Source organism: Rhineura floridana, chromosome 4 (genome assembly GCF_030035675.1).
Source record: "Rhineura floridana isolate rRhiFlo1 chromosome 4, rRhiFlo1.hap2, whole genome shotgun sequence".
Lineage (NCBI taxonomy): Eukaryota > Metazoa > Chordata > Lepidosauria > Squamata > Rhineuridae > Rhineura > Rhineura floridana.
The window spans coordinates 99278992-99303766 of NC_084483.1; the positions used below are offsets into that span (position 1 = coordinate 99278992).

General features: G+C 38.8%; 1 protein-coding gene and 1 long non-coding RNA gene across 3 annotated transcripts in view; one reads left to right on the forward strand and one right to left on the reverse strand.

The window, feature by feature from the left end:
- The window catches only part of RSPO3 (R-spondin 3), a 107750-nt gene extending 91477 nt beyond the window's left edge, over window positions 1–16273 (forward strand). For both annotated transcript variants that reach the window (XM_061623792.1, XM_061623793.1), the window contains one exon: window positions 15074–16273. In XM_061623792.1, the coding sequence (XP_061479776.1) occupies window positions 15074–15267 (194 nt within the window). In that variant the 3' untranslated portion in view covers window positions 15268–16273. The remainder of the gene's footprint in view (window positions 1–15073) is intronic.
- LOC133383317 (uncharacterized) overlaps window positions 13850–24775 on the reverse strand; it is a 29447-nt gene continuing 18521 nt past the window's right edge. The window contains exons 2-3 of the long non-coding RNA XR_009762243.1: window positions 15798–15863; window positions 13850–14040 (exon numbers count right to left, since the gene is read on the reverse strand). This is a non-coding gene — a long non-coding RNA (uncharacterized LOC133383317). The remainder of the gene's footprint in view (window positions 14041–15797; window positions 15864–24775) is intronic.

Sequence of the window (24775 nt, forward strand, 5' to 3'; positions counted from 1 at the left end):
ACAAGGAAGGGTCAAAAAGGACCCCCAAACAACCTTTAATTCATATAACCTTTCATTTACGGTAACATGAAATGGATGGCACACAATCATTATAGACAATTTCTCTTCTTGCTTATAAGCCAACACAAAAGGCTAAGACATTTATACATTTAAAGAAACCTCATGCTTGGCTTTCCTTTTCTTCCCACCTCCCCTTCCTCTCTACTACTATTACTGATTACACTGATTTTGTGCTGTGTTCTACAAACTGTACTTATTGTTGGTTTGGAGTATAAGGCTTCCTCTCAGAAGAACCCTTTCAAAACTTTTACGATCAGATTGCAGAAAAATCTCAGCTGCTGGACTTGGATCCTCTGAGCTAGTAACCATTTATAATTAATATTAATGAATGGCAGATGACAGCTGTTTATTGCTTAAGCAGAAATGCTGCAATGCAAAACCAGAAGGTTTAGTTTAAACTCCAAGGAACTGACTTTATTAATTGGACAGATGACTGGAGAAGGGAGAAATTGCCAGTTGCCACCACTCACCATATACTCAGAGGCACGTTACCAAATTCTTCCAAGCTACACAGGAAGTAGATTGGACTGTGAAAGACAAACCCAAATTGTGTTTGCATTTTTACAAATTTGTAGAGCAGTACAATATCTCAGAGAGGTCAGGTCTCCTGTTCCCCGGTGCATTCACTATAGCTGTTCAATTTCCCTGCTTTTATCTGTTGGCTCTAGGTACATTCATAAACCGCATGTGTTTTTTTGGCTATTAGTGAATTTCTCTGGTTTTTAATCCAAGAGGTAAGAAATGGGATTCTGTGCAAGTTTGCTGAGAGTGGATTGATCATTTGCATGCTTACTGAGTTCAGTGGGATTTACTCCCCTGCAATCATGCTTAAGATAGGTGAAACTGACCACAGGGAGGGGGATGGGAGCAGGCAGGAGGGGGAGGAGGGCAGGTTTGATCATTTGCATGTTTATTGAGTTCAGTGGGATTTACTCCCATGCAATCATGCTTAGCATAGGTAAAACTGACCATGGGGAGGAGGCCTGGAGTGGGCAGGGGAGGAGGAAGAAGGAAGAGGGGAGGAGAAGAAGGGAGAGGAAAGGGGAAGGAGGGGAAAGGCAGGCCTGATAATTTGCATGCTTATTGAATTCAGTGGGATTTACGGACTTCCGGGAAGGGTGACTTAGCCTGTGCCTGCTTTTGAGACGGGCTCCTGCCTCAAAAGAAGCTTATTCAGATATATCAGTCAGATTTTTTTTTTTTGGACTGATTAAACTTCTCCCGGGTAGGGAGAAACGAAGAGATTAACCTCAAAGCCTATTTTTGTTGGGACGACCAGATCTCATTAATTTATGGGACGAGGTCCAGCCGACGAAGGTGGGACGGATTTTCAACAACAAGCTCTATCTGATAAAGCGAACGTTCATCTTATCTTCTAAGAGAGAACGCACTAACAGGCAAGCACCCTTCTTTCTATATTTTTCTTTTACTTGACTTAAATTGTTGCTGTTTAAAAGAGATTTGCCTGATTGATCGGTTTTTGGCATCTCACTGGGGAGCCATAACTTCTCTCTGCTACTCACTAATTAATAGCTTATCTCTGTTTTTGTTGCAAAAAGCTGTCCTGGATTTGCATTCTAAAGATATACACAGAAGAGGGATTTCTATTCCAGATTTTTATTTTGAAGAATATTATATTGTCTGAGACTACTCTCTTTTTGGTCTATTTTATTTTGACGAATCTGTTTCTTGACGACCGCCATTAATTGTTTCGATCCTGGGAACTGCATTTTGTTTACTTAAGCATGGAGAGATAAGGCTGTCTGCTCTGTTTATACTGTGATGTCACCAAGTTTGGAGTATTAACCCAATTGTTGCTGAAATAAGAAGTGGTTTTCCTATATTTTTCTTTTAAAATGGCAATTAAGAAAGTGGCTGAGAATCTGGAAATAACTATGTTTCAGAAAATAATGGATGAGATTGAGATAACGAAACAAAACCTGCGACAGGGTTGTAAGGAGCTGAAAATTGAATTGAGTAAAATGAAGCAGGAGATTAAAGATATAGGGGTCCCTGTGAGAGAGGTGACCCTGGAAGGGGTCCCTGTGAAAGAGGAGACCCCGGAGATTGGAACAAACGTGGAACAGGAAAAAGATTTGGAGTCTATGGACTTTAGAAACAAAATCTATTGTTTGGAGACACAGGAGATTAAAGACATAGGGGTCCTTGTGAGAGAGGAGACCCTGGAGACTGGAACAGGGGTCCCTGTGAGAGAGGAGACCCTGGAGACTGGAACAGGGGTCCCTGTGAGAGAGGAGATCCCGGAGATTGGAACAAACGTGGAACAGGAACAAGATTTGGAGTCTATGGACTTTAGAAATAAAATCTATTGTTTGGAACTCAATGTTATCTCTGAAGAAATTAATGAAGATTCTAGAGATAAAGTTATCAATGGCATGGATAATCTTCTGGACTGGAATGATGTGATGGAGCCCAATATAGAGAAAATCTATGGAATTAACTGCAGCCATGTGACAATGGAAAAACTTTCAAGAGATGACCCAGTGTATTTTGAAAAAAAGAACAGAGATATGATTTTACAGCAGTATTTCAGCAACCTATTCAGAATGGATGGCAAGAAAATATTTGGGATAGAGGTAATTCCCATCAGACTCTTACTATATGACTATGGCTTTGACAGCAAGATTATTATGGAATACTGATAATGGAAGATTGGATACTGAAATTACTGGACTTAACAAGACTACTGAAGATGGAAGATGGAAAATGGAACTAATAGGGATAATAGAACAATGGCTACTGAAATTACTGAATCTAACAGATTCTGATGTGATGGATTAATTGAAATGTTTATTTTGACTATGGTTATGACAATAAGATTATCATAATTAGTAATGAGATGGATTAATCGATATGCTTATCTGGAAAAAAAAATTGATAGATATATTTCTTAAAGAATTGAAACCTCTCTTTGACTTTTTGTGGAAAGAATAAAGTAATGTTTATGAGATTTGATGATTAAGTAAGATAACTACTGGAGGAAAGTGATTTTATAATATGACTTAAGAGACAGGATTGTTATATATTATAGACTTATAACTGATTTGATCTTTGACAAATGGGAAGTCAATATTTTACTCTTTATTTTTTATTTTTGTTTTTTTTTTCTTTTTTTTTTTTTTGTTTAACTATTTTTGATTTTGTTTTTTGTCTTTGAATGTTTTATGATTTCGTCTTGTATGTTTTATGAAAATCTGAATAAAAATTATTGAAAAAAAAAAAAAAAAGAATTCAGTGGGATTTACTCTTATGCAACCATGGCTAGGATAGGTAAAACTGACCATGTGGGAGGAGGAGTGGGAGGAGGAGGGGGAGAGGAGAGGGAAGGAGGAAGGGGGCAGAGGGGAGCAGAAAGCAGGGGAGGGGGAGGAAGGGGAAGGGGCAAAAGGGAGGTGATGGGAGGGAGGAGGGGGAAAGGGCAGGTTTGATCATTTGCATGCTTTTTGAGTTCAGTAGGATTTATTTCTGTGCAATCATGCTTAGGATAAGTGAAACTGGGGGAGGGGCAGGAGGGAGGATGAGGGCAGGGAGGGGGAGGAGATTGGGTGGGTGGGCACTGGGCAGAGGGGAAGCCCCTTTCCTTTCCAAAAGGAAAACATTGTGAACAGTATTCTTTCTCAGGGTTTCCCCCACCATTTTTATTCTACAGCAGGCACATGTAGCCTCCCACCCCTCCCACTGTCCCAGACCTTTATTTCACTTTAGACAGTCACGGCTTCTCCCAAAGAATCCTGGGAAGTGTAGTTAATGAAGGTGCTGAGAGTTGCTAGGAGATGGTTCCCCTCACAGAGCTTCAATCAGAGCGGCTGACTGTTTAACCACTCTGGCCGCTGGAACTCTATCAGGGGAGTAGGAGTCTCCTCTCAGCACCCTTCATAAACTACACTTCCCAGGATTCTTTTGGGGAAGCCATGCCTGTCTCAAGTGGAATATGATCTGGTGTGGGTGTGGCCCCCTGATTAGCCAAGCCCAGCAGCTCTGAGTCTGGCTTTTAGAACACTGACAGTTGGTTCTTACTGAGCATGCCCAGGTTTATAATTCATGTTAATATTAAATTTCTTAAATTAATTAAAAATCAGCCAGACATTTTTTTAAAACTTTTAAACTGCAGAAGATGAAGGTCAGAGTATGGGGCAAGGTCAGTAATAGAACTACAGGTACTCTGTAAACATGGCTGATTTTTAATTAATTTCAACAGATTATGAGAACTCTGATAGAAAAAAGGCCACAAGAGGTCTGGTGTTTTTCTCTCTTATTTTCACACTTTGAACTCTCTATTCTCTTTTACTGTTTTGTGTATTGCCATGAAAATTTAGAGGGTTGCTAAGCAAGCATTTCTGAATTCAGGACTATAGGTTTTGCAAGTTTTTGTTTTGAAGTGAGCTTATGGGAAGGATCAAAATGGCATGGGGGATATTTTCAATTCAACATTGCAGAATTCAAAAAATCGATGCTGTTTAGAAAGTTTGCTTTCTAATTGTCCCCTAATTGTGTTTGCCCACTGTTTATAATTAAAAAAAATAATCCATGCTGACTATAGTATATAGCCACTCTCGTAAAAATAAAATAATAAAAATACATAAATATATTAACAATGTAGAATTAAAACATCCTATCATTGGTGCTGCCCAAATGCTTGGGAAAACAAAAATGTATTTGACTGGCATCAAAACAATGAGAAAGTTGGCACCAGGTGGGCCTCCCTAGAAAGAGCATTCCATAGACAGGATAGTAGTACAGAAAAGGTCCCTTCTATTGATTTGCACATGCACTGCATTACATTGTGTTTTTGGGTGAAGAATCAAAACTTTAACAAAAGCAGCTGTAGTGATGGTAGTATTTTACACTTAAAATTTGCCCCAGTTTTGCAGACGTCCAAGGCAGTGGTGCAAAACTATAGCATTGTAATTCAGGTCTCTTGGCTTTTCAATTTAATGCTTGAGTGTCTGATTACATTTTTATTTATTACATTTACATCCTGCCATCCTTCAAGAAGCTCAGGATGGTGGACATAGTTTTCTCCTCCCACCCATTTTGTCCACATCACAACCATGGGAGGTAGGTTGATAGGTAGTGAGTTGTCCAAGATCACACACTGAGCTTCATGAGTGAATAGGGATATGAACCTGGGCATCCCTAGTCTAGTATAATATCGCTCAATCAATCTTTTGTTAACTACCTTTCATCAGAACTTGGTTCTGGTACTGACACAATGTTCAAGGGGCTGAAGGAGAGGCTGGCATCATTCTGCAATGATCATATCAATTATTCATTCATTGCCTGAACCTGTAGTGTCTTCTACCCTTCTTGTCAGCCCACGGAATCTATCTTCAACCAAAAAATTACCAAAGATCAGCCCAACTGCAGTTGAGTCCTATTTCCAGAAAGCAGTGATTGAATGAATTAGCCTCCTCAAGACCATGAGCCATCAGAGGGTTGTGATATGAATGAATTTTTCATTATGGTCACAGACCAGTATTATTAGATACACAAAACACGCAAGGACTGTCATATTGCCTATATAGTTAGTTGGCCCTAGCGATGGCTTAAAAAACCCCACAAAGAAGTATTTACACCCAAATCCTCAACCACTATTTTTTTCTTTTTGGTCTCTATTTTCCCCAAAGCTTTTTCAGATATATTTACAGATGCACTTGTGGGATGGTTACTTTGATGTTGTAATAACATCCAGCCAGTTGCAACTGTGACATCTTCTGGGCATGACTGTGAGAAGAACCAATTCACATTCTTTACCAAATAGTTCTAGTAGAAAGAACAAAAGAATTTCCATGCTAGGTAGCCAGAATGCTAATCTAGCGTTCTGTCCCAGCAATGGCCAGCCAGACTGCATGGAAAGATTACTAGCAGAACTTAATAAAGATACTGCTTGTCCCTGGCATTTGGAAATCAAAAGTATACTGCCTGTGCATATGGAGGTTCCATTTTAGCTACCATGGCTAATAGCCATTTATTGTTTTATCCTCAATGAATTTATCTACTTCTTTTGAAAGGCTATCCTGTCCATACATATCACATTATGGTGTGATTGCTGCTTTCACATGTCACAGCAATAACATGTGAAACTGGCAAACGTGTGAGACAGAGATCACATGAAAAATACTCTACCTGTTGTTCCCAGGAAAGTGAGGATGCCTAGCTCTCTCCCATCATTGTTCTCCAGCGGCTGTGATTCAGAGACATCTGCCTCTGGTGCTTCAGATACCACAGAGCCAATTATAGCTTCATCCTCCATGAATTTATCTAATCCCCTTTGGAAGCCATCTAAGCGGCTGCCACAATCACATCTTGTGGCAGGGCATCACATAGCTTATCTATATGCTTTGTGAAGAAGTACTTTTTTTTGCCTGTCCAAAATCCCTAGTCATCAAGTGATGAAAATTCCAGCCGATAATGAGTTCTATGGATGGAGTGATTTAGAATCAAATGCATTATTAAAATATGAAATGAAAATATTAAGAGAGTCATTATGCTTTTGGGGGGCTCTTGTAAAAGCAAGACCTGATAACAAGCTGGTGAACATACTGTTAAAACACCACACAAATGGTATCTATTGAATAAAATGGAAAGACAACTTACATCACCACATGAAGGAATGAATCAGAGCATTAATCCTTCACATTCCACCTATCTATTTATAAAAAGCTGGCTGTTAATTTCAGTTTATGTAAAAGCTATGGCACTACAAACAACCATAAATTCACTGCTTATTCTTTGGGAGATTTAAAAAGAATAAACTTGCTACATTCTTGCAGAAGTCAAGCAGAACCTACATGTAGAAGATTCACATAAAGGTTTGTTATGGGTTAGATTTCCATCAGAGCAGACAACCCTAATTCACTATCTCATGGCTTTTAACTCTAAGAGACCGCTGGCACAATGCAGAGCGAAATCAATCTGGAACATGGTTCTCATCTACATGATTTTTCTCATGTTTAACACCAGCTGCAAATTTAGGGAGACGGGGAGGTAATGCACACAGTTGTCAGTGTATGCATGGATCTCATTGTAAGGCTGCAGCTAGTGGCAAAATCTATGAAGCATAAATAGCTAAGAGGCACTCCACATATGGAATAGAGGCCAAGTGACTGCAGTTTTTCTTCACAACATTTTAACTCAGAAAGGATGCCACCTATTCCCTTATTAACTTGTTTGTTCTCACTCCTCTGGCATTATTTCTTTTAGCAGAAGCTGACTTCCTATAAGGTAGACTCTCCACTCCAGTTCACAGGACCAAACACATTATGAGAAGTGCCAGCAAAATATACTGACGTTTTTCTCTGGTAACCTGATCTTAACAATAGCACTTGGCTGCCTTTCCATTTCCTAAGTACCTGAAACTAAACATGTAAATGTCTTTGCTAGCTATGGTAATTAGGTAACTTTGCATCCAGTCCAGCATGTGCTGTCTCCTTCCATCACTACACTGCAGCGTTTGGGAGTCTAATATTTTTTGAAGGTTAGCACAAAGTGAATCATAACATGAATAAACCCTGTTATATAAAGTCCTGCAACAAAACCTATTAAGGTCCCCAGCAAATCTCTGTTAGTATTTTTGGAGTCAGTCATAGTAACCAATTTCAGTATCACTTCAAAGCAGTTTCACAAAATGGCCCACAAGCTTCTATACCTCAGGAAAAAAGTTGGGGAGATTCAGGGCCCATTCAAACATTACAGCCAAAAATATTTTCTCCACAGCAAGGAGCTGCAGGATTGCATCCTTAGCCCCACTCCTGAAGTCATATGGCTTCATCTGGCCACTCCCTGACACTGTCCATAGTTGGGGAAGTTTTGAAGGAGGAAATCCAGCCAAATGCATGTAGGCTGTACCTGTGGGCTGGAAACCTGTGCGTTCAGGGCTTCAGCACATGATGACAGTGTACACTCTTCAGACCTTCCCCATGGACAGCATGGGGTCAGAGCCGGGAGGAAACACAACAGTAGGAGCATCCACAGCCCCCACACAATATTAATTGTGTGAAAATTGAGTCCCTGAACAAGGCTAGTGTGCTGTTAAATTGTGATGCTTGCTTTATTATTATGTTTATTGTTGTTTTATTCATCTGGTATTCAGCTTCAGCACATAATACAGTATATAAATCTTGAAACAAATTAAATAAATGCTTCTGGACAAAGAAACAGTAAGAAAGGAAGAAGCTTTGAAAAGTTACTCTTTCCACATATTCACATAGAAATAATATCTTCCACAATAATGTGGATTTTGGTGTTGCTCATATGGGCCAGCAATATTTGAACCTGATCTAATAGGCTCCATTTGGTTGCCTACTGTGGTTTTATTTCCATATTTGGTATCAGGAAGTCAGGAATAGAAAATATTATTGTTTTCTCCCTCCTTATAGCATATGGTTTGGCTTACTTTCCTAAGTCAGATGGAACCATCTGTTCTGCAAGTCTCTTGGTATGTTACAGTTTATCTGCTTCTGTTCTCTGATTGTAATATACTGTGTTCCATGTTACATGTTAAGCTGCCAGGGTGCATGGTGGGTGGAGAGAAGGAACAGGATAAATGGTACATGGATTGATTATTTCTTGGAGCAAGACCATTGCACTTTACAGTCTTCTAGTCCCTTACAGCATTGGTATTGGGAAATAAGGAAGTAGATTACCATTGGCATAAAAAAATGTAACATTACATATTTGAAATTAGTGTGTTGCATGTTGGTTTATTTCGGTAACTTTTAAGTGAGAGTTCAAAGAGAAAGAACATACTTGTTCATTTCAAAATGGTTGGATTGCAATTCCTTTTAACATGAAATCAAATCATTCCTTTGGGTGCTCTCCCATTGTAATACTGTACTAGAATGAGTTCAGATATCTGCCTGGATAGCAGCATCTGTCTCTTATCATGTATAACTTTTCCTGATTATTTCTCGAAGGGCAGACTAAACATGCAGTTCTGACATAATACAGCATCACATTTGTGTTTCTGGTTTGCTCAAATGCCTCCACCAGCGGAACTAAAATCTCTAAAAAGAGCAACAGCCATGACCTTGAAGAAATCTAATAGGAGGAGTTAGATTGTTGAAGCCCAAGAACATGCCTTTCTAATACAGCCCAAAATGTCTTTGGGACAGAATTGTTGATGTTATAAGTCATATTTTCAATTACCAAAAAAGGTTAACTCAATGCCAGCATCCAAAGAAACAAATCCAATAAAGCCTTTCCCAAAAATTCAATGGCCAATGAAGACATGCCACCAAGCATTTCCTCCTTAGACCACAGAATAGTAGAGTCCAACTCCCTGCTCAATGCAGGAATCCAGCTTAAAGCATACCTGATATGTGGCTGTCTAGCTGTCTCTTGAATGCCACCAGTGTTGGAGAGTCCACGACCTCCCTAGGCAATTGGTTCCATTGTCGTACAGCTCTAACAATTAGGAAATTTTTCGTGTTCATCTGAAATCTGACTTCCCAGAACTTGAGCCCATTATTCTGTGTTCTGCATTTTAGGATGATGAGAAGAGATCCTGGGCCTACTCTTCAAGTACTTGAAGAGTATGATCATATCTCCCCTCAGTCTTCTCAAGGGGAAACATGCCCACTTCTTTCAGTCTCTCCTCGTAGGGCTTTGTTTCCAGTCACCTGATCATCCTCACTGCCCTCCTCTGAACCTGTTCGAGTTTGTCTGCATCCTTCTTAAACTGTACTGTCTAGAACTGGATGCAGTACTCAAGATGAGGCCTAACCAGTGCCAAATAGAGAGAATTAGTACTTCACGTGATTTGGAAACTATACTTTCTCACAATAGAGCTTAAAATAGCATTTGCCTTTTCTTGCAGCCACATTGCACTGTGGGCTCATATTCAGCTTGTGATCAACAACTCCTTCTTGCATGTAGTATTGCTGAACCAAGGATCCCCCATCTCTGCATTTGGTTTCTTTTCCCTAGGTGTAGAACTTTGCACTTATACCTGTTAAATTTCATTCTGTTGTTTACAGCCCAATGCTCCAGCCTATCAAGATCACTTCGAATTTTGTTTCTGGCTTCCAGGGTATTAGCTTTCCCTCCCAATTTTGTGTCACCTGCAAATTTGATGAGCATTCCCTGTACCTCCTCATCCAAGTCATTAGTAAAAATGTTGAACAGCACTGGGCCCAGGACTGAGCCCTGTGGTACCCGCTCACTACCTCCCCCCCCCATACACCAATCTCTGAGTGGTGCAAGACTTCCAGGGGTTCTTCTCACACACTTTGAGAAGGAATCATTGATAAGCACTCTTTGAGTATGATTCTGTAGGCAACTGTAGATCCACCTGATAGCTGTTCCATCCAGTCCACAATCAGCTATCTTGCTACTCAGAAATATCATGAAATATCATGGGGCACTTTGCCTAAAGCTTTGCTGAAGTCGACATATATTATGTCCACAGCATTCCCACAGTCTACCAGGAAGGTTACCCAAACAAAAAATGAGACATGATTAGTCTGGAAGGATTTGTTCTTCTAGTAATCACTGCCATGTTTTCAAGGTGGTCACAGATTGACCACTTTATAATCTGCTCCAGGATTTTCCTAGCTATTTAGGTCAGACCGACTGGTCATCTGGCACTTCACCCATCCACCAAGATTTTGCAAAGGAAATAGACAGTGGTTCTGAGAGTTCTTCAGCCAGTTCTTTCAATACTCTAGGATGCAGTTCATTGGGCCCTGGAGATTTGAACATGTTATTATTAACATGTTCACAGTAATTAGCTACTCCTTGACCATTTGTCTATCAATCTCAAGCTGCAATTCTGCCCCTTCAACTTATACTTCATGTTTGACAAGAGGATATTGACCCTCTTTTGGTAGAAGACTGAAGACACTCCAATCCAACTTGTGCTCCTTTTCTTATTAGGGTTGCTTACCATGGGACTGTACTTGTCATTGTTCTGAGTTCATTAAAATAGGCTTTCCTGAAGTCCAGGGCATGCACATGGCTACACTCTGCTTTTGCTTCCTTTAAAATCAAGAACTCAAGTATAACATGATCACTTTCACCCAGAGTTCCTGTAACCTCCATCTACTTAGTGTCATCCACTAAGTCATCTCTGTTGGTTAGAATCAAGTCAAAGACAGCTGATCCTCTAGTTCCTTCCTCTACTTTCTGTTACCAGCAACACAAGTCAGGAATTTCTTGGAAGGGCCGTGTTTGACAGAATTTGTCTTCCAACAGAGGAATTGAAGTCCCCATTACTTCAGTTACTACCTCATGCCTCCTCAAAACTTTGGCCATATGCTTTTCAAAAGTTTCATCCTTGTATTCTCCTTGACTGGGTGGTCAGTAGTAGGGATGGGGTTAGCTGCATGGTGCCAATTCACATGCATTTCGATAGTCCGTCATTTCTTTACCGGTCCATCCTTTTTTTGTTTCCACTTTCTCTGGCGCTTGCAGATTCAATCTGCTGCGCATGTTTTTGAGTGATTTGATCCACAGTTTTTTTTTCGTGTTGCAAAAGTTATGTAATTGTTTTCATAGATACTTATGTAAATGACAGCATTCCCCAAGGCTTAAATTTATTTCCTATATCCTTCGCTCCCCGTCAAATAGGTCTTTCCTGGAGCAGATATGTATTCTGCTAGCAGGCAACAATAATTTATAACTACCCAGGTGGCAAAAGTTGCTCTAGCTGTGGGGAAACTAAGAGCTAGATATTAAAAAAAACCTTGTGGGGTGAGTAGGTTGTGCCCCGGTGCCATTACAGCTGTAATACTTATCCACTAGTCATGGGATAGGTCAGTGTATCTTTCGCTTGCGAGAGGAAATTTTATTTGAAATTTAGTGCTGTTGTCCCTTTACTGTATGCTGTTGAACTGTGTTTGTTAAAATATGACTTGTATTTTAATATGTATTTTTTTATTTTCCTTCTACATGTGATAAATTGTGGTAGCCTATGGCTTTGAGCAATAAAGATTCATATACATTTCATTCATAGACAGCATTCCACATAGTTTTTTAGTGGAGGGGGAAATCATTGTGAAGAATAATTACAAAAAAATTATTACGTTAAAATAGGAGGATGATTTTGAAAAAAAAAGTTTGCCGATTGCAGTCACAGCCACAAAATCCATGCCGATTATAGCCATGGCCCGCCATAAGAGATCAGTACTGCTCCGAAGGGAGAGCGAACTAGTGAATTCAGTCAGGATCCAGTACCAGGTTCGATTTTGTCAGATATTCTCCTCCATCCCTAGTCAGTAGTAGACTCCAACCTCTATGTTCCTTTTATTCCTTGCCCCATTTTTTTTAATCTGGATACTCTCAGTGAGGCTACCAAGCTCATTTTCCTGTATTTCTGTGCAGGGATATATATTTTTAACATATAGTGTGACTCCTTATTACTGTTCTTCCTCAAGGACAATGTCACAATTTCAGGTCCATGCTTTATAAATTGTGATTGGATAATCTTGCCACAGTATGCTTTGCTCAGGATGGCTGATGGGATAGTCTGTTGCTGCTCTGTCTCTCTCTTTAAATGGTATGGCTGTGTACTTGAACCAAGAGGAAGAAAGGAAGTGCATGGCTGCTGACAGACAGCATGATGTAGTGACTGGAATAGGACCAGGGGTGCCTGAATTGAAATCCCCATTTGCCCATGACACTGCCTGGGTGACCTTGGATCTCTCCCTCTCCCTCTGCTTAACCTAAAGATGTAATTAGTAATAAAAATAACTTGGAAGCCACATGTTCTAATGCCAGCATCCAAAGAGCTCTTCATTCTGCTCCCAGTGCTGGTGGGACTGTGTTAGCAGATCACTTTCATCCAACCTATAACCCGTATCACTAGGGGAAAGCTTCTTGGAGGCTGGGAGTCTTAGCATGTGCTCTTCTCCTTTAGAAATGGCACAACGTCATTGTGTACTGAGGGGGGAGAGCACTTTTCTTTGAATGAATAAAGGTTGGCAAATATAAATGCTTTCACTGTTGCACTGGATGGGAGCCCTGGGAAAAGGGGTCCTTAAAATTATGCTTTTGGCAGACATCTGTGGAGTTCAGTCTGAGTATATTTGAAAGCTGGTCCTTCTCCAAAAAATTGGTCATGCTTCTTGGAAATGAGAAAGGAGCTAGGAATTTACGTAACATTGCATTAATGGACTATAGGTGACTTGAAGTTGACCCAGGAGTAAACAAGAATTGCATCAGTGGTATTTGAGAAGCTGTCTCTTCCATTGCTTTTTCTCCATCAGGGGCTGTTAACTAGAGTTATATTATGGTATTCTTCCAGTTTTATGCCACATTGGGTTGATGGAAGGGGCAACAAAAGCACTGTAAGCTGTGTGCACTTCCTTAAGCTTTCTCCATACAGCCCTATACTGCTGCCATTGTACTGCTACCATGGCTAACATGCAGGTCAGTAATTCCAGGTGGGAGAAGCTCATAGGGCTTTAAATCACATATCTTATGCTTTATAGGGCCCCTTACCCCTTTTGTATTCTGATATGAAATTCAGTACATAATTCAGTGTGCATAGTTCAGCAGGTGAAAGAGTAGATCTTATTTACAAACACAGTACTTCCCCTAGTACATGCTTGCAATTGGTAATTAAGAATCACTGCACATCTGTTATACAAAATTCTCCTATCTTAGATTCATGTCCCCAGTGCATAATTTTATCTATCTCCCCACTTCTGCAGCCCTGGTTCACAGATTTTGATTACATTACATCTATTTATCCTTGCTCTTATTTCTTTCTGTGAGTTAAGCAATAAGACTGCAATCATATACACATGATATACTTACCTGGGACGAGAATAAGTTGCATAGAAGTTAGTGGGGCTTACTTGTGAATAGACACATACAGGATTGCACTGTAAGTTGTTTTGTATTGACATTTCTATAACTGAATACCACAACTGACTTCAAAAGTGATGGCTCTGCACAATCCCTCTTGTTGTAACCTTTCATTGTGGTAAACCAGAGTGACCCAGAAAGTTACATGCACTGTAAAAGAAAAAAATATAATATTGAATTATACACTCAGAAAAAGTGTACATGATTACTACCAAAGCTGCTCTTCACTGTCTTTGCTGTTTTAACCCTAGACTTCAGCAGAAGAGGATGAGCTTTTCCCTTTCACCTTGTAAAAAATCGTAATCTATCTGAATGAACTCCAATACATGGTTTCAGAAAGCTCAATGGTGCCCCTTAGTGGTTTTTTACTGCTACTTCACCTAAACCAAAGCAATGTGTAAGACAGTCATTCAGAACCAGAGGAATTGCTTGTTTGTCGTGATTTGTTTTATACTTTAAAAGAGATGTCTGGATTGTTGAGATCACATTTTCTCTACTCTATGTTGACCTTAATTATTGAATTATAAAGAATTCTTCTATCTCTTAAATCCAACTTTGTTTCATTTAGACGTTTCTTCCTCCACAAATCTGTAAATATATATGATTGAGCCTTAAATGGGTCCACAATTTTAAAATCAGATTGTGATTACCTGATTTATATTTGTCTCATATTGGAGGATATATAAATGCTTTATAGAAAATATATTATTATGGAGCATTACCAATGGTCAAAATGTATGCAACAAAACCAATTAATTTATTTATACAGAATGCTATGATAATGCCATTTAATTTATATACTTTATTTTTTATCGATGTTAGGGCTGTTAATTATAGCATCAATCCTAGTGACAAGCAAGTGGAGCAATAATAGTGCTCCACTTTGGCAAGTGGATTGCCAAAAAGACTGAAGGTGGGTATGGCATACTTAAAAAAAAAGGAAAGAAATGTGGGCAGTTTGTACATCAGAGTAACTTGTCATGTTTGGGACAAGAGGTTGAAGCTGTGTGTACTTCCAGTTGATGTTCACATCTTAATGCATCTTGTACCCCTTGAAGAAGGTTCATGCCAATGTTTTTTTTCTTCTTGACTTAGAAATGCAAAGTTTAATGGACAGCAAATAACAACAACCCCTGAACAAACTGTAGTATTATTAGTAAAGTATTGTTGCTTTTTACTGTAGGAAGAAGAAACAGAGAGGAAAGAAGGAAAAAGCCAAAGAGAGAAGAAAACAAGGAAAATAGGCAGGAAAACAGTGGCAGAGAATCTAGAAGGCAAAACCAAGAACAGCGGGAGAACAAAAGTAAAACACAGTTGAAAAAAAGAAGAGTGCAGGAAAAACAGCAGAAGCCTGTATCCATCAGCACTGTACACTAAATCGCCTTACACCACTGTATAAAAACTTTTGCTGCTGCTATTTCCACCAGATCCCTGGGGCTGGAGCTCCCCAACTAAGCCACAAACGGACAGTATTACCATTTATACTTAAATCTTAAATGACATTCCAAATAATTCCTATTATATTCTTCATGCAGTCATAGTTTATTCAAGAGACTGACATGAGCTAAGATTTTTTTAATTAAAAAACCCTTTAAATGGGATACTTTCAAACAGTTCTATTATATGCTTCCATGAATCTCTAAGAGACAATTTAAAAGTTTTGTATATAATTATCAATATGGTATAAGGTATAGCAATATATTGAATGACATCTGGGGGAAAAAGTCTTTTTCCTTTGTAAAATATTTTTTTCAATCGTTTATGAAGCAAGAGATACCTAAGCAAAGGATACAGTATCCCTAAGTGTATAATTATATATGTTACGTAAGAGTCAGGAGAAGGAGGAAATCTCTTCAGAGGTGTTGGGAATCTAAGGTTTGATACCCAACCTATCAGAACTAAGCTACCTGGTGGTTGCCTGGATTTCATCCTTGATTCATGTGAGAAACTCCAGATTGAACAGCTCCAGGGTTCTGAAAGCAAGGGGGGGGAGAGAGAAGCAGAAGCCACATTAAACACATCAGAGGATCTTTTTCTGAAGAACAAGCAATGGCGCTTAGCTATACAGCGCTCTTATCTGCAGGACAGCACAGTATTTTCTGGTCTAAACCATGATTATACAATATTTGCTGTTCTATGCTTTTTTGTAACTCTGTGTAACTGAAATCTACATTTCAAATCTTCCAGAGACTGACAAATTGTATTTGTAGGAAAACAAACAAAACACTGAGTGAATAAAGAACAGAGACGATAGACCACATAAATATAATGTCATTTTGCACTGTCGATTTTTTCTTTCAGTTTTTAATTAAACACTATCACACAATCTGCTTTGTAACAGAGAAAAGGATGCTATTCTTTGGAAATGTGCTATCTAATAAACTAAGGCCACTTTACTGAATTATATATATTTGTGGAATGAAGTACATAAGAATAACAAAAAGAAAAATATTTCCAGACAAAGGTTTTTAGGGGTAAGAAGCATCCTCATTCATGGTAGACTGTGGACTGACCAGCTATGGGGGGGGGGAGGTTAGCTGTTCAAGACAACTTTTGAACCAGTCCAGCAGCTATGCATTCAACAGGGTCTTGGTCTGTAGCAATTAGCAGGCAAAGATTTTGACAGCATGGAGCTAAATGTTACTATCTGTTCATTCCTGCAGATAAAGATATTTTTACAGGCATAGCTAGAGGTACAGTTCAAAAGTTGGCAACCCCAGGACAAACTCTAATAGTCTAATCCTTCATATAGCCAATCTGGTGATATACATATGTTTGCACAGCTCTATTTACATTATTCACAAGAACAGCAAGCACTATGGAAGAACTAATTTGGTTTCCCTCACTTGCTATACTTCCAAAGATGATTTAAGTGAAGCCCAGAGTTAGGCCTCTACAAACTGGGAAAATCAACTTCAACTTTAGTTTCATAGAAAAGTAAGCAGCCACTACATCTTAACTCTAGTTCCGCATCATGAGAGCCAGCTTTTGTTTCATTTTTTATCTAGAGCAGGAGTTCCCAAACTGTGGCCCGTGGACCACAACCTTCATTCAGGTGGTCTGCGGCATCTCTGTATTGATTTTAATTGTATTTTTATTGCTTCTTTTATTTCTTAGGAACATAGGAAACTGTCTTATACTGAGTCAAACCATTGGTCCATCTAGCTCAGTATCGTCTACGCTGACTAGCAGTGGCCCTCAAAGGTTTCAGGCAGGAATCTCTCCCTGCCCTATCTGGAGATGCCAGGGACTGCACCTGGGACCTTCTATGGAATGCAAATTGTAATACTATAAAATCAAAAAAATAGAAGCAATAAAAGTACAATTAAAAAACATACAGCATCTAGCACTGTGCATTAGAATTGCTACAAGAGGCAGAAAAATAATTAAGTGGTCTGACCACCAGCTATTTTCAAGTGGTCTGAGGGGGGGAAAGTTTGGGAACCACTGATCTAGAGTGAAATCTAAACTTTAGCTGGGGGCTCCTCCAGACTGTGTTTGTTGCTGTGGTTTGTTTTTGCAGGTGTATTCTGCACTATACATTTAAAGCTCTTCAAACAGTCATGGCTTCCCCAAAAGAATCCTGGGAATTGTAGTTTGTTGAGGTTGCTGAGAGTTGCTGGACACCCTGATTCCCCTCACAGAGCTACAATTCTCAGAGTTCCCTGGGAAGAGGAATTGATTGTTAAGCCAGTCTGAGAACAGTAGCTCTGTGGGGGAAGAGGGGTCTCCCAACAACTCAACACCCTTAAGAAAATACAGTCTGTAGGATTCTTTGGGGGAAGCCATGACTCTTTAAAGTGATACAACACTGCTTTAAATGTATAGTGCAGATGGGGCCCACACCATTGAAGCAATAATAGTGCATTAGTGGTGGATTTATACTGGACTGCCAATACATCATTCCGCTTTATTAGTTGTTCTGTGAAGTTTCGCCAATGAAAAACATGATTGCCATCTGAAGGGGCACTCTTGTGCTATATAGTGCAACAAAAGTGGAACAAAAAAACGAACAGAACATTTGTGGCATGGAAAGTTAGTTTTCAGCAGGAAATGGAGCAGTACATCCACCCCACAACTTCTGCAACTGCAATGAGTATTGAAAATAGGATCGCATATAACTGCTCCAATGCCATCATGAGCACAATTCATGATCCAAAATAAAAAGAACATCTGAAGGGGCCCTAAAACTAGAGACAGGCATAGTTTCTTAAGTGAGCTGAAGGTGATGTGGTAAAGCAAAATTTGTAGTTACTTTTTTGCTGGGCTGTTTAAACAATTGGCAGTTAGGGATGGCAGAGGACTTTGCAGTAATCAAACATGAATGGGAGCTCTGCAGCAGTTCGCTCATTCGCCTACAAAGAGACCCCACTGGTTTTCATGTGATCACAAGTGATCTTTATCGATATCATTTTTTTAAAAAAAATCCAACTAAATTACCGACACTCTTTTCAAATCCAGGACATATTTAATTATGATTGCTTATACTAACATTAGCATCCTCTGTGGCACAGAGTGGTAAGTGGCGGTAATGCAGCTGAAGCTCTGCTCACGGCCGGAGTTCGATTCCAATGGAAGGAGGAAGTTGAATCTCCGGTAAAAGGGGTCGAGGTCCACTCAGCCTTCCATCCATCCGTGGTTGGTAAAATAAGTACCCGGCATATGCTGGGGGGTAAAGAAAGGCCGGGGAAGGAACTGGCAATCCCACCCCATATATACGGTCTGCCTTGTAAACGTCACGAGACTATAAGTGCGGGGACACCTTTACCTTTTTTATACTAATGTTACTCTGTTCATTGTCATTGTTCTGGAGTTACCGTCAGATCAGATGGGGTGAAATGTGTATTCCATTCAACTCTGTTTTATGTTGATGGCAGCCATTATCTTCATTTTTATGTACTAGTACTAGGCATGGCAGGGAGTATTGCAGTTTCAACAGAGAAAATACACATCAAAATATTGATGCTGTGAGAGGCTGTCTTTCAGGGATACACTCAGGCACAGACATGACTTTAACTGAACTGACCTTATCAGGAGGGATGGGGAGGCAGTCAAAACAATTTCCTGATTCCACTGAGCTGCTTGCTCAGAATCAATTTACAATGACTAACAAATTAACAGGCCACCTTCAGCCTTCAGGCTCACCTAACAATGGCTATGTGCACATTACAAGCTTAAAATGCAGCTGGGGTTTTTTCTCACTGTGTTTCAATTCTGTTTTGCAAATCCAGGTGTCTCCAGCTGCCCTCTCTCTGTGCCTGGTTTCTCCACTCCTCTTACCCCAGCTACTATTGAAGGACCTTTTATTCCCGCAACTCAACCCCCTGGAAATCATTTTCTTGTTGTTTCTCCTGGTGTTGGCACTTTAAATAATCAAAGTGAGTGAGAGTAGACAGATCCCCATTCTTGTTTACAGAGATTGATGGGCAGAGATGAGCATGGATCTCCCACCCCCAATTTAAAATGAACAACACTTGCAATTCTAACCCACTTACCACTTACCTACCTTATTTGCTATCTTCATTGCTATGATTCTACACCTTATTGAGGGGAAACTTCCTACTGGTGTAGAAATCATATATCGAACAGATGGAAAGCTTTTTAATCTCAGTAGGCTGAAAGCAAAAAGTAAGGTAATGTCAACCTCTGCTGTAGAACTTCAATATGCTGATGATAATGTAGTCTCTGCACATTCAGAGAAATATCTTCAAACTATCCTAAATGTCTTTGCAGAAGCATATGGAAAGCTTGGGCTCTCACTTAATATTAAAAAAACCAAAGTGCTTCATCAACACGTGTGAACTAGTCCCTCTGTAGCACCATCAATCCAGCTTAATGGTGTGACGCTGGAGAACGTTGATCACTTCCCCTATCTTGGCAGCCACCTCTCTGAAAAAGCTGACATCGATGCTGAAATTCAACATCATCTGAGTGTAGAGCGTTTGAGGATCGGGATATTCGCAGGGAGACCAAAATGCTTATTTCCAAAGCCATTGTACTACTGACCTTACTGTATGCCTGTGAAACATGGACCATTTATAAACGCCACTCCCAACTTCTTGAAAGATTCCACCAATGCTGCCTCCGGAAAATTCTGCAAATTAGGATCCACCAGGTGGCGACCATCGGAGCAACAGGGTAAGCTGTGAGCTCTGCTAACCCTGCAGCCTTTTCTTCGAAAAAGCCTTGACACAAATTACAAAACTCCTCTTAAAAATATCTGACGGAACCAGGAATACCTCCTGCAGAGTTAGATCAACAGCAGTACTTCTCATCTTGACAAAACAACCTCTCACTGGACACATCGTGAATCAAAGCAACCCGAAAACATTAAAATGGCAGCGAAAACATCAACATCATCAAAAAGTGAGTTAATGCAGCCCTTAATCCCTGATTCAGAGCAAGACCCAGCTACAAGCCTCCTCTCTATGCAAATTGCCTCCTTACAAAGTTCACTGTTTCAAAAATGGGACGATAGCTTTAAGATCTTAGATGAAAAAATCTCATCCCTGGCAACCAAAATGGCCGACGTTGCTAAAACTGCAGATCAGGCCTTAGATTTAGGCACTCAACACACAGAGGTGATCAAACACATTATTCGCAATCAAAAAGAAATATTAACCAGCGTCGATGACCAGGAAAATTGAAGTCGTCGCCGGAATTTAAGAGTGCGTGGGATTAAGGAATGGACTGATAATAAAAATATTATTCAGGTTTTAATATCTTGGTGGTCAGCAACCATGCCAGAAGCAGGCATTATTGCATCAGACATAGAACGCGCACACAGAAGTCTGGGTCCTCGCCCAAAAAATAATGCCCCTCCTAGAGACATTATAATTGCATTTTATAATTTTGCAAAAAAAGAAGAACTGCTTAAAATTGCATGTACAAAAAATCAAATCGAATTCGAAGGCAGCCCCGTCTTATTTCTACAGGACCTGAGCACTGCAACACTGCAAAAACGTAAAGCATTTCGCCCTGCTACAGAACTACTAAGAAAAGAAGGCATCAAATATCGGTGGGGCTTCCCATTTGCGCTAATAACAGAAATGGATGGCATTCAACATAAAGCATCAACTAAAAAAGACATGCTAAATTTACTGGCACTATTCAACATCAACTCTCCGTGGGACGAAGAAGAAACAGAATCAGATGAGCTGTTCAACATGTTACTTGACTGTGACAACTGGAAATCCTTCCCTCATACCATGAGACGCAGAAGACGTCCAAGAGTGGACACAGTCAGCAACTCAATGACTACTCACAGAGCACTAAGATCCACATCTACAAGAAAGAAATGAACATTCACGGATGGATCACTATAAGAATCAACATACAAACAGATTTCTCAAGGACTGAATCACAAATTTCTAACATGCACAAAGGCTAAGTTGGTGCAATTTATCACAGGTCAGGGTTGGCAGAAACATAATGAGCTATTTAGTTAAAAGTTTTATCTATTTGCTACTATTCAAATTTATACTATCTTATTCTTCTCTGAGGTAATAAACCTCAGAAATTCGACCGACTAATACAGGGCTGTCAATGACAACACCTGTAAGCAGAGTAAGCTTACTCTGTCTTTTATTAGTCAGGTACGGGGGTTACATGTTGGGGGGGAAGTTATGTTTTATTTGGGGTTTTCAGAGCTACACATTCAATATATGTTATAATATATGGTTAAATACAGAAATGTTAAGATGGAAATGGTACAAAGATAAAGGATATTGGTATACTCAGGTGATCAAAACAATCAATGTACTTATCTCTAATGGCTGAACTTAAAATACTAACTCTAAATGTAAGGGGCATGGGAGACGTAATCAAAAGACGGAGAGTTTCAGACTACATCAAAAGTCAACAACCCTCAATTATATTTCTTCAAGAAATATATAAACCAAATCCTAACCATCATCTTCTTCCACATAAATATTTTGGTAAGCAATTCTTAGCTACGGGAGGAAATCACTCAAGAGGAGTAGGAATTATTTTTGCTAAAATTTAGATTTTCAGGTTCAAAAACAACAAATAGACCCAGAGGGCAGATATATATTCCTTTCAGGATCACTACAAAATCGTAATTACACCCTAGCTTCAATTTACTCTCCTAATACTAATCAGCTAAATTTTCTATCTAAAACACTCAAAAAACTTCAGAAATTCGCCTCAGGTGAAGTTCTTATAGGCGGGGATTTAAACATATGCAGTGACCCTATACTAGACAAAAGCATACGACTACCAAAATCGCTTGCAAAAACATCATCTCCCATACAGTCTCTACTACAAAAACACGGGTTAATAGATGCATGGCGCCACATGAATACTAATATCAAAGATTACACATATCAATCACCCAGATTTAAAACTTTCTCGAGACTAGATTACATCCTAGTATCTTCAACACTCCTCACTAATATCACCAAAGCAGAAATATACCCCAGATTGGTATCAGATCATGCTGCAGTAGGAGTAAATTTAAACACCCTAAAATACACTCCATACAACTCAATATGGAGATTTGATTCTTCCCTTACTACTGATTGATCAGTCACTAACATACTACAAGAAAAATTAAAAGAATATTTTGAATTCAACACTACCCCTGACATTACAATGAACATTTTATGGGACGCAATGAAAGCAACAATGAGAGGTCACTGTATAAATGAAATGGCCAAAAAGAAACGTCACACCGATCCAATTAAAACCCAATTATTAAAAGAAGTGGACAAATTAGAATCTCAGCATAAACAAAATAATTCAGACACCACATTAGGAGAACTACAACAGAAAAAAAAAGAATTAGAAGCTATAGATTCTATGAAAATAGCCAAATCTCTCTGGTATACTAAACAAAAATACTATGAATGGGGAAATAAACATTCCAGATTACTAGCTCATGCTCTAAAATCACAATATACAGCTACTACGATTACAACAATTTCACATCAAGAGAACATAACCTCTGATATTAAAGAAATTAATAAATGCTTCATGGATTTTTATAACAAACTATATAATACCACACCTATTAAAACAGAGGAACTCCAAAATTTTCTCCTTGACTTTTCCCCACCCACTCCTTCAGATGCTCAAAAAACACTTCTAAACCAAGATATAATAACAGAAGAGGTTTCTATGGCAATCATAAACCTCAAACACAATAAGGCACCTGGACCAGATGGCTTTAATAGCACATTTTATAAAATCTTCAAAGATATATTAACTCCACACCTCACACAATTATTTAATTATATTTGGTCAGGTGGAATTATCCCAGACACCTGGAAAACATCCCGTATAATAGTTATACCCAAACCAAATAAAGATAAATCAAAAGTGGAATCCTACCGCCCAATAAATCTTCTTAACCAAGATCAAAAATTATTTACTTCTATATTAGCAAATAGAATCAATTCAATGATAACTGATCTTGTTCATGTAGATCAAACAGGATTCATTAAAGGAAGACATATATCTGATCCCATCAGAAGACTGCTTAACATCATATATCACGCCAAAACAAACAAAAAACCATTAGGTATCTTATCCTTAGATATATACAAGGCCTTTGATTGTTTAAACTGGAACTACCTAATTAAAGTACTAGATAAATATAAATGAGGAAATAGGATACTAAACATGATTAATCGATTATATGACATCACCACTGCAGTAATTCGCACTAATAATCTGGATTCTGACCCCATAATAATACAAAGAGGCACGAAACAAGGATGTCCTCTCTCTCCATTACTATTTGCTCTGGCTCTGGAACCTCTAGCCATGAAATTACGCTCACATGCTCAAATACAGGGATATAAAATTAATACGACTGACGAAGAACATCTATTAAATTTATATGCAGATGACATGACATTAATATTAGGAAACCCATCACAATCAGCCTCAGCACTTAAACTGATGCTTGAAACATTTACAGAAATATCTGGTCTTAAAATAAATTTCAACAAATCCTCTATAATGTTTTTTCATGTTGGCCCTCAAGACCAATTGACCACCCGCAAAATACTGGGAATTAATATATGTAACTCTGCTTTTAGATACCTGGGAGTTTTAATTCCCAAAAATACATCAAAACTGTTTTATATTAATTATTACCCTTTAATACGAAAAATGAAACTAGATCTCAATAAATGGAAAAAACTCAATATAACCATATTAGGCCGAATAGCGACCGTTCACATGAAAATAATCCCCAGATTTCTTTATTTATTTCAAGTACTCCCTCTTCTTATTACACATACCACTATTCGCAAATGGCAAACCATGATAAATAACTTCATCTTTCAAAATAAAAGACCAAGACTAGCAATGACATCCTTTTACACACACACAAGTTCTGGAGGTTGGGGTCTTCCGAATTTACATTTATATTACATAGCATTTCAACTTTGCCAACTTAGCTTCATCATAATGAAATCAAAAAAATCTTGGATTAGATTAGAAGAAAATATGTTATCGAAAGGCAAGATTTGGAATCTACCCTTCTTACCAATCACCCACACATGGATTAAAACTATTAATAATCCATATACAAAATCCACATTCTCCATCTGGAAACAATGGCAATTAAAATTATCTTCAATATACTCCCCATTAACTCCCTTACCTGCTTACCCGAAAGCAGGAGATGACTTCTTGAAAAAATATATAGAAATAGGAGAGGAGAAAAACTATTTTAGATTGAGAGATTTTTTCCCACAAGGTAACCTAATCACTATTCAACAACTAAAAATTGATATTCCATCTTGGAACTTAGATTGGTTACATACATACCAATTACAAACTACCCTAAAGGACCCTCAAATCAAAACATATGCTACTAAAAATATCACACAATTTGAAAAAATATTACTAGATA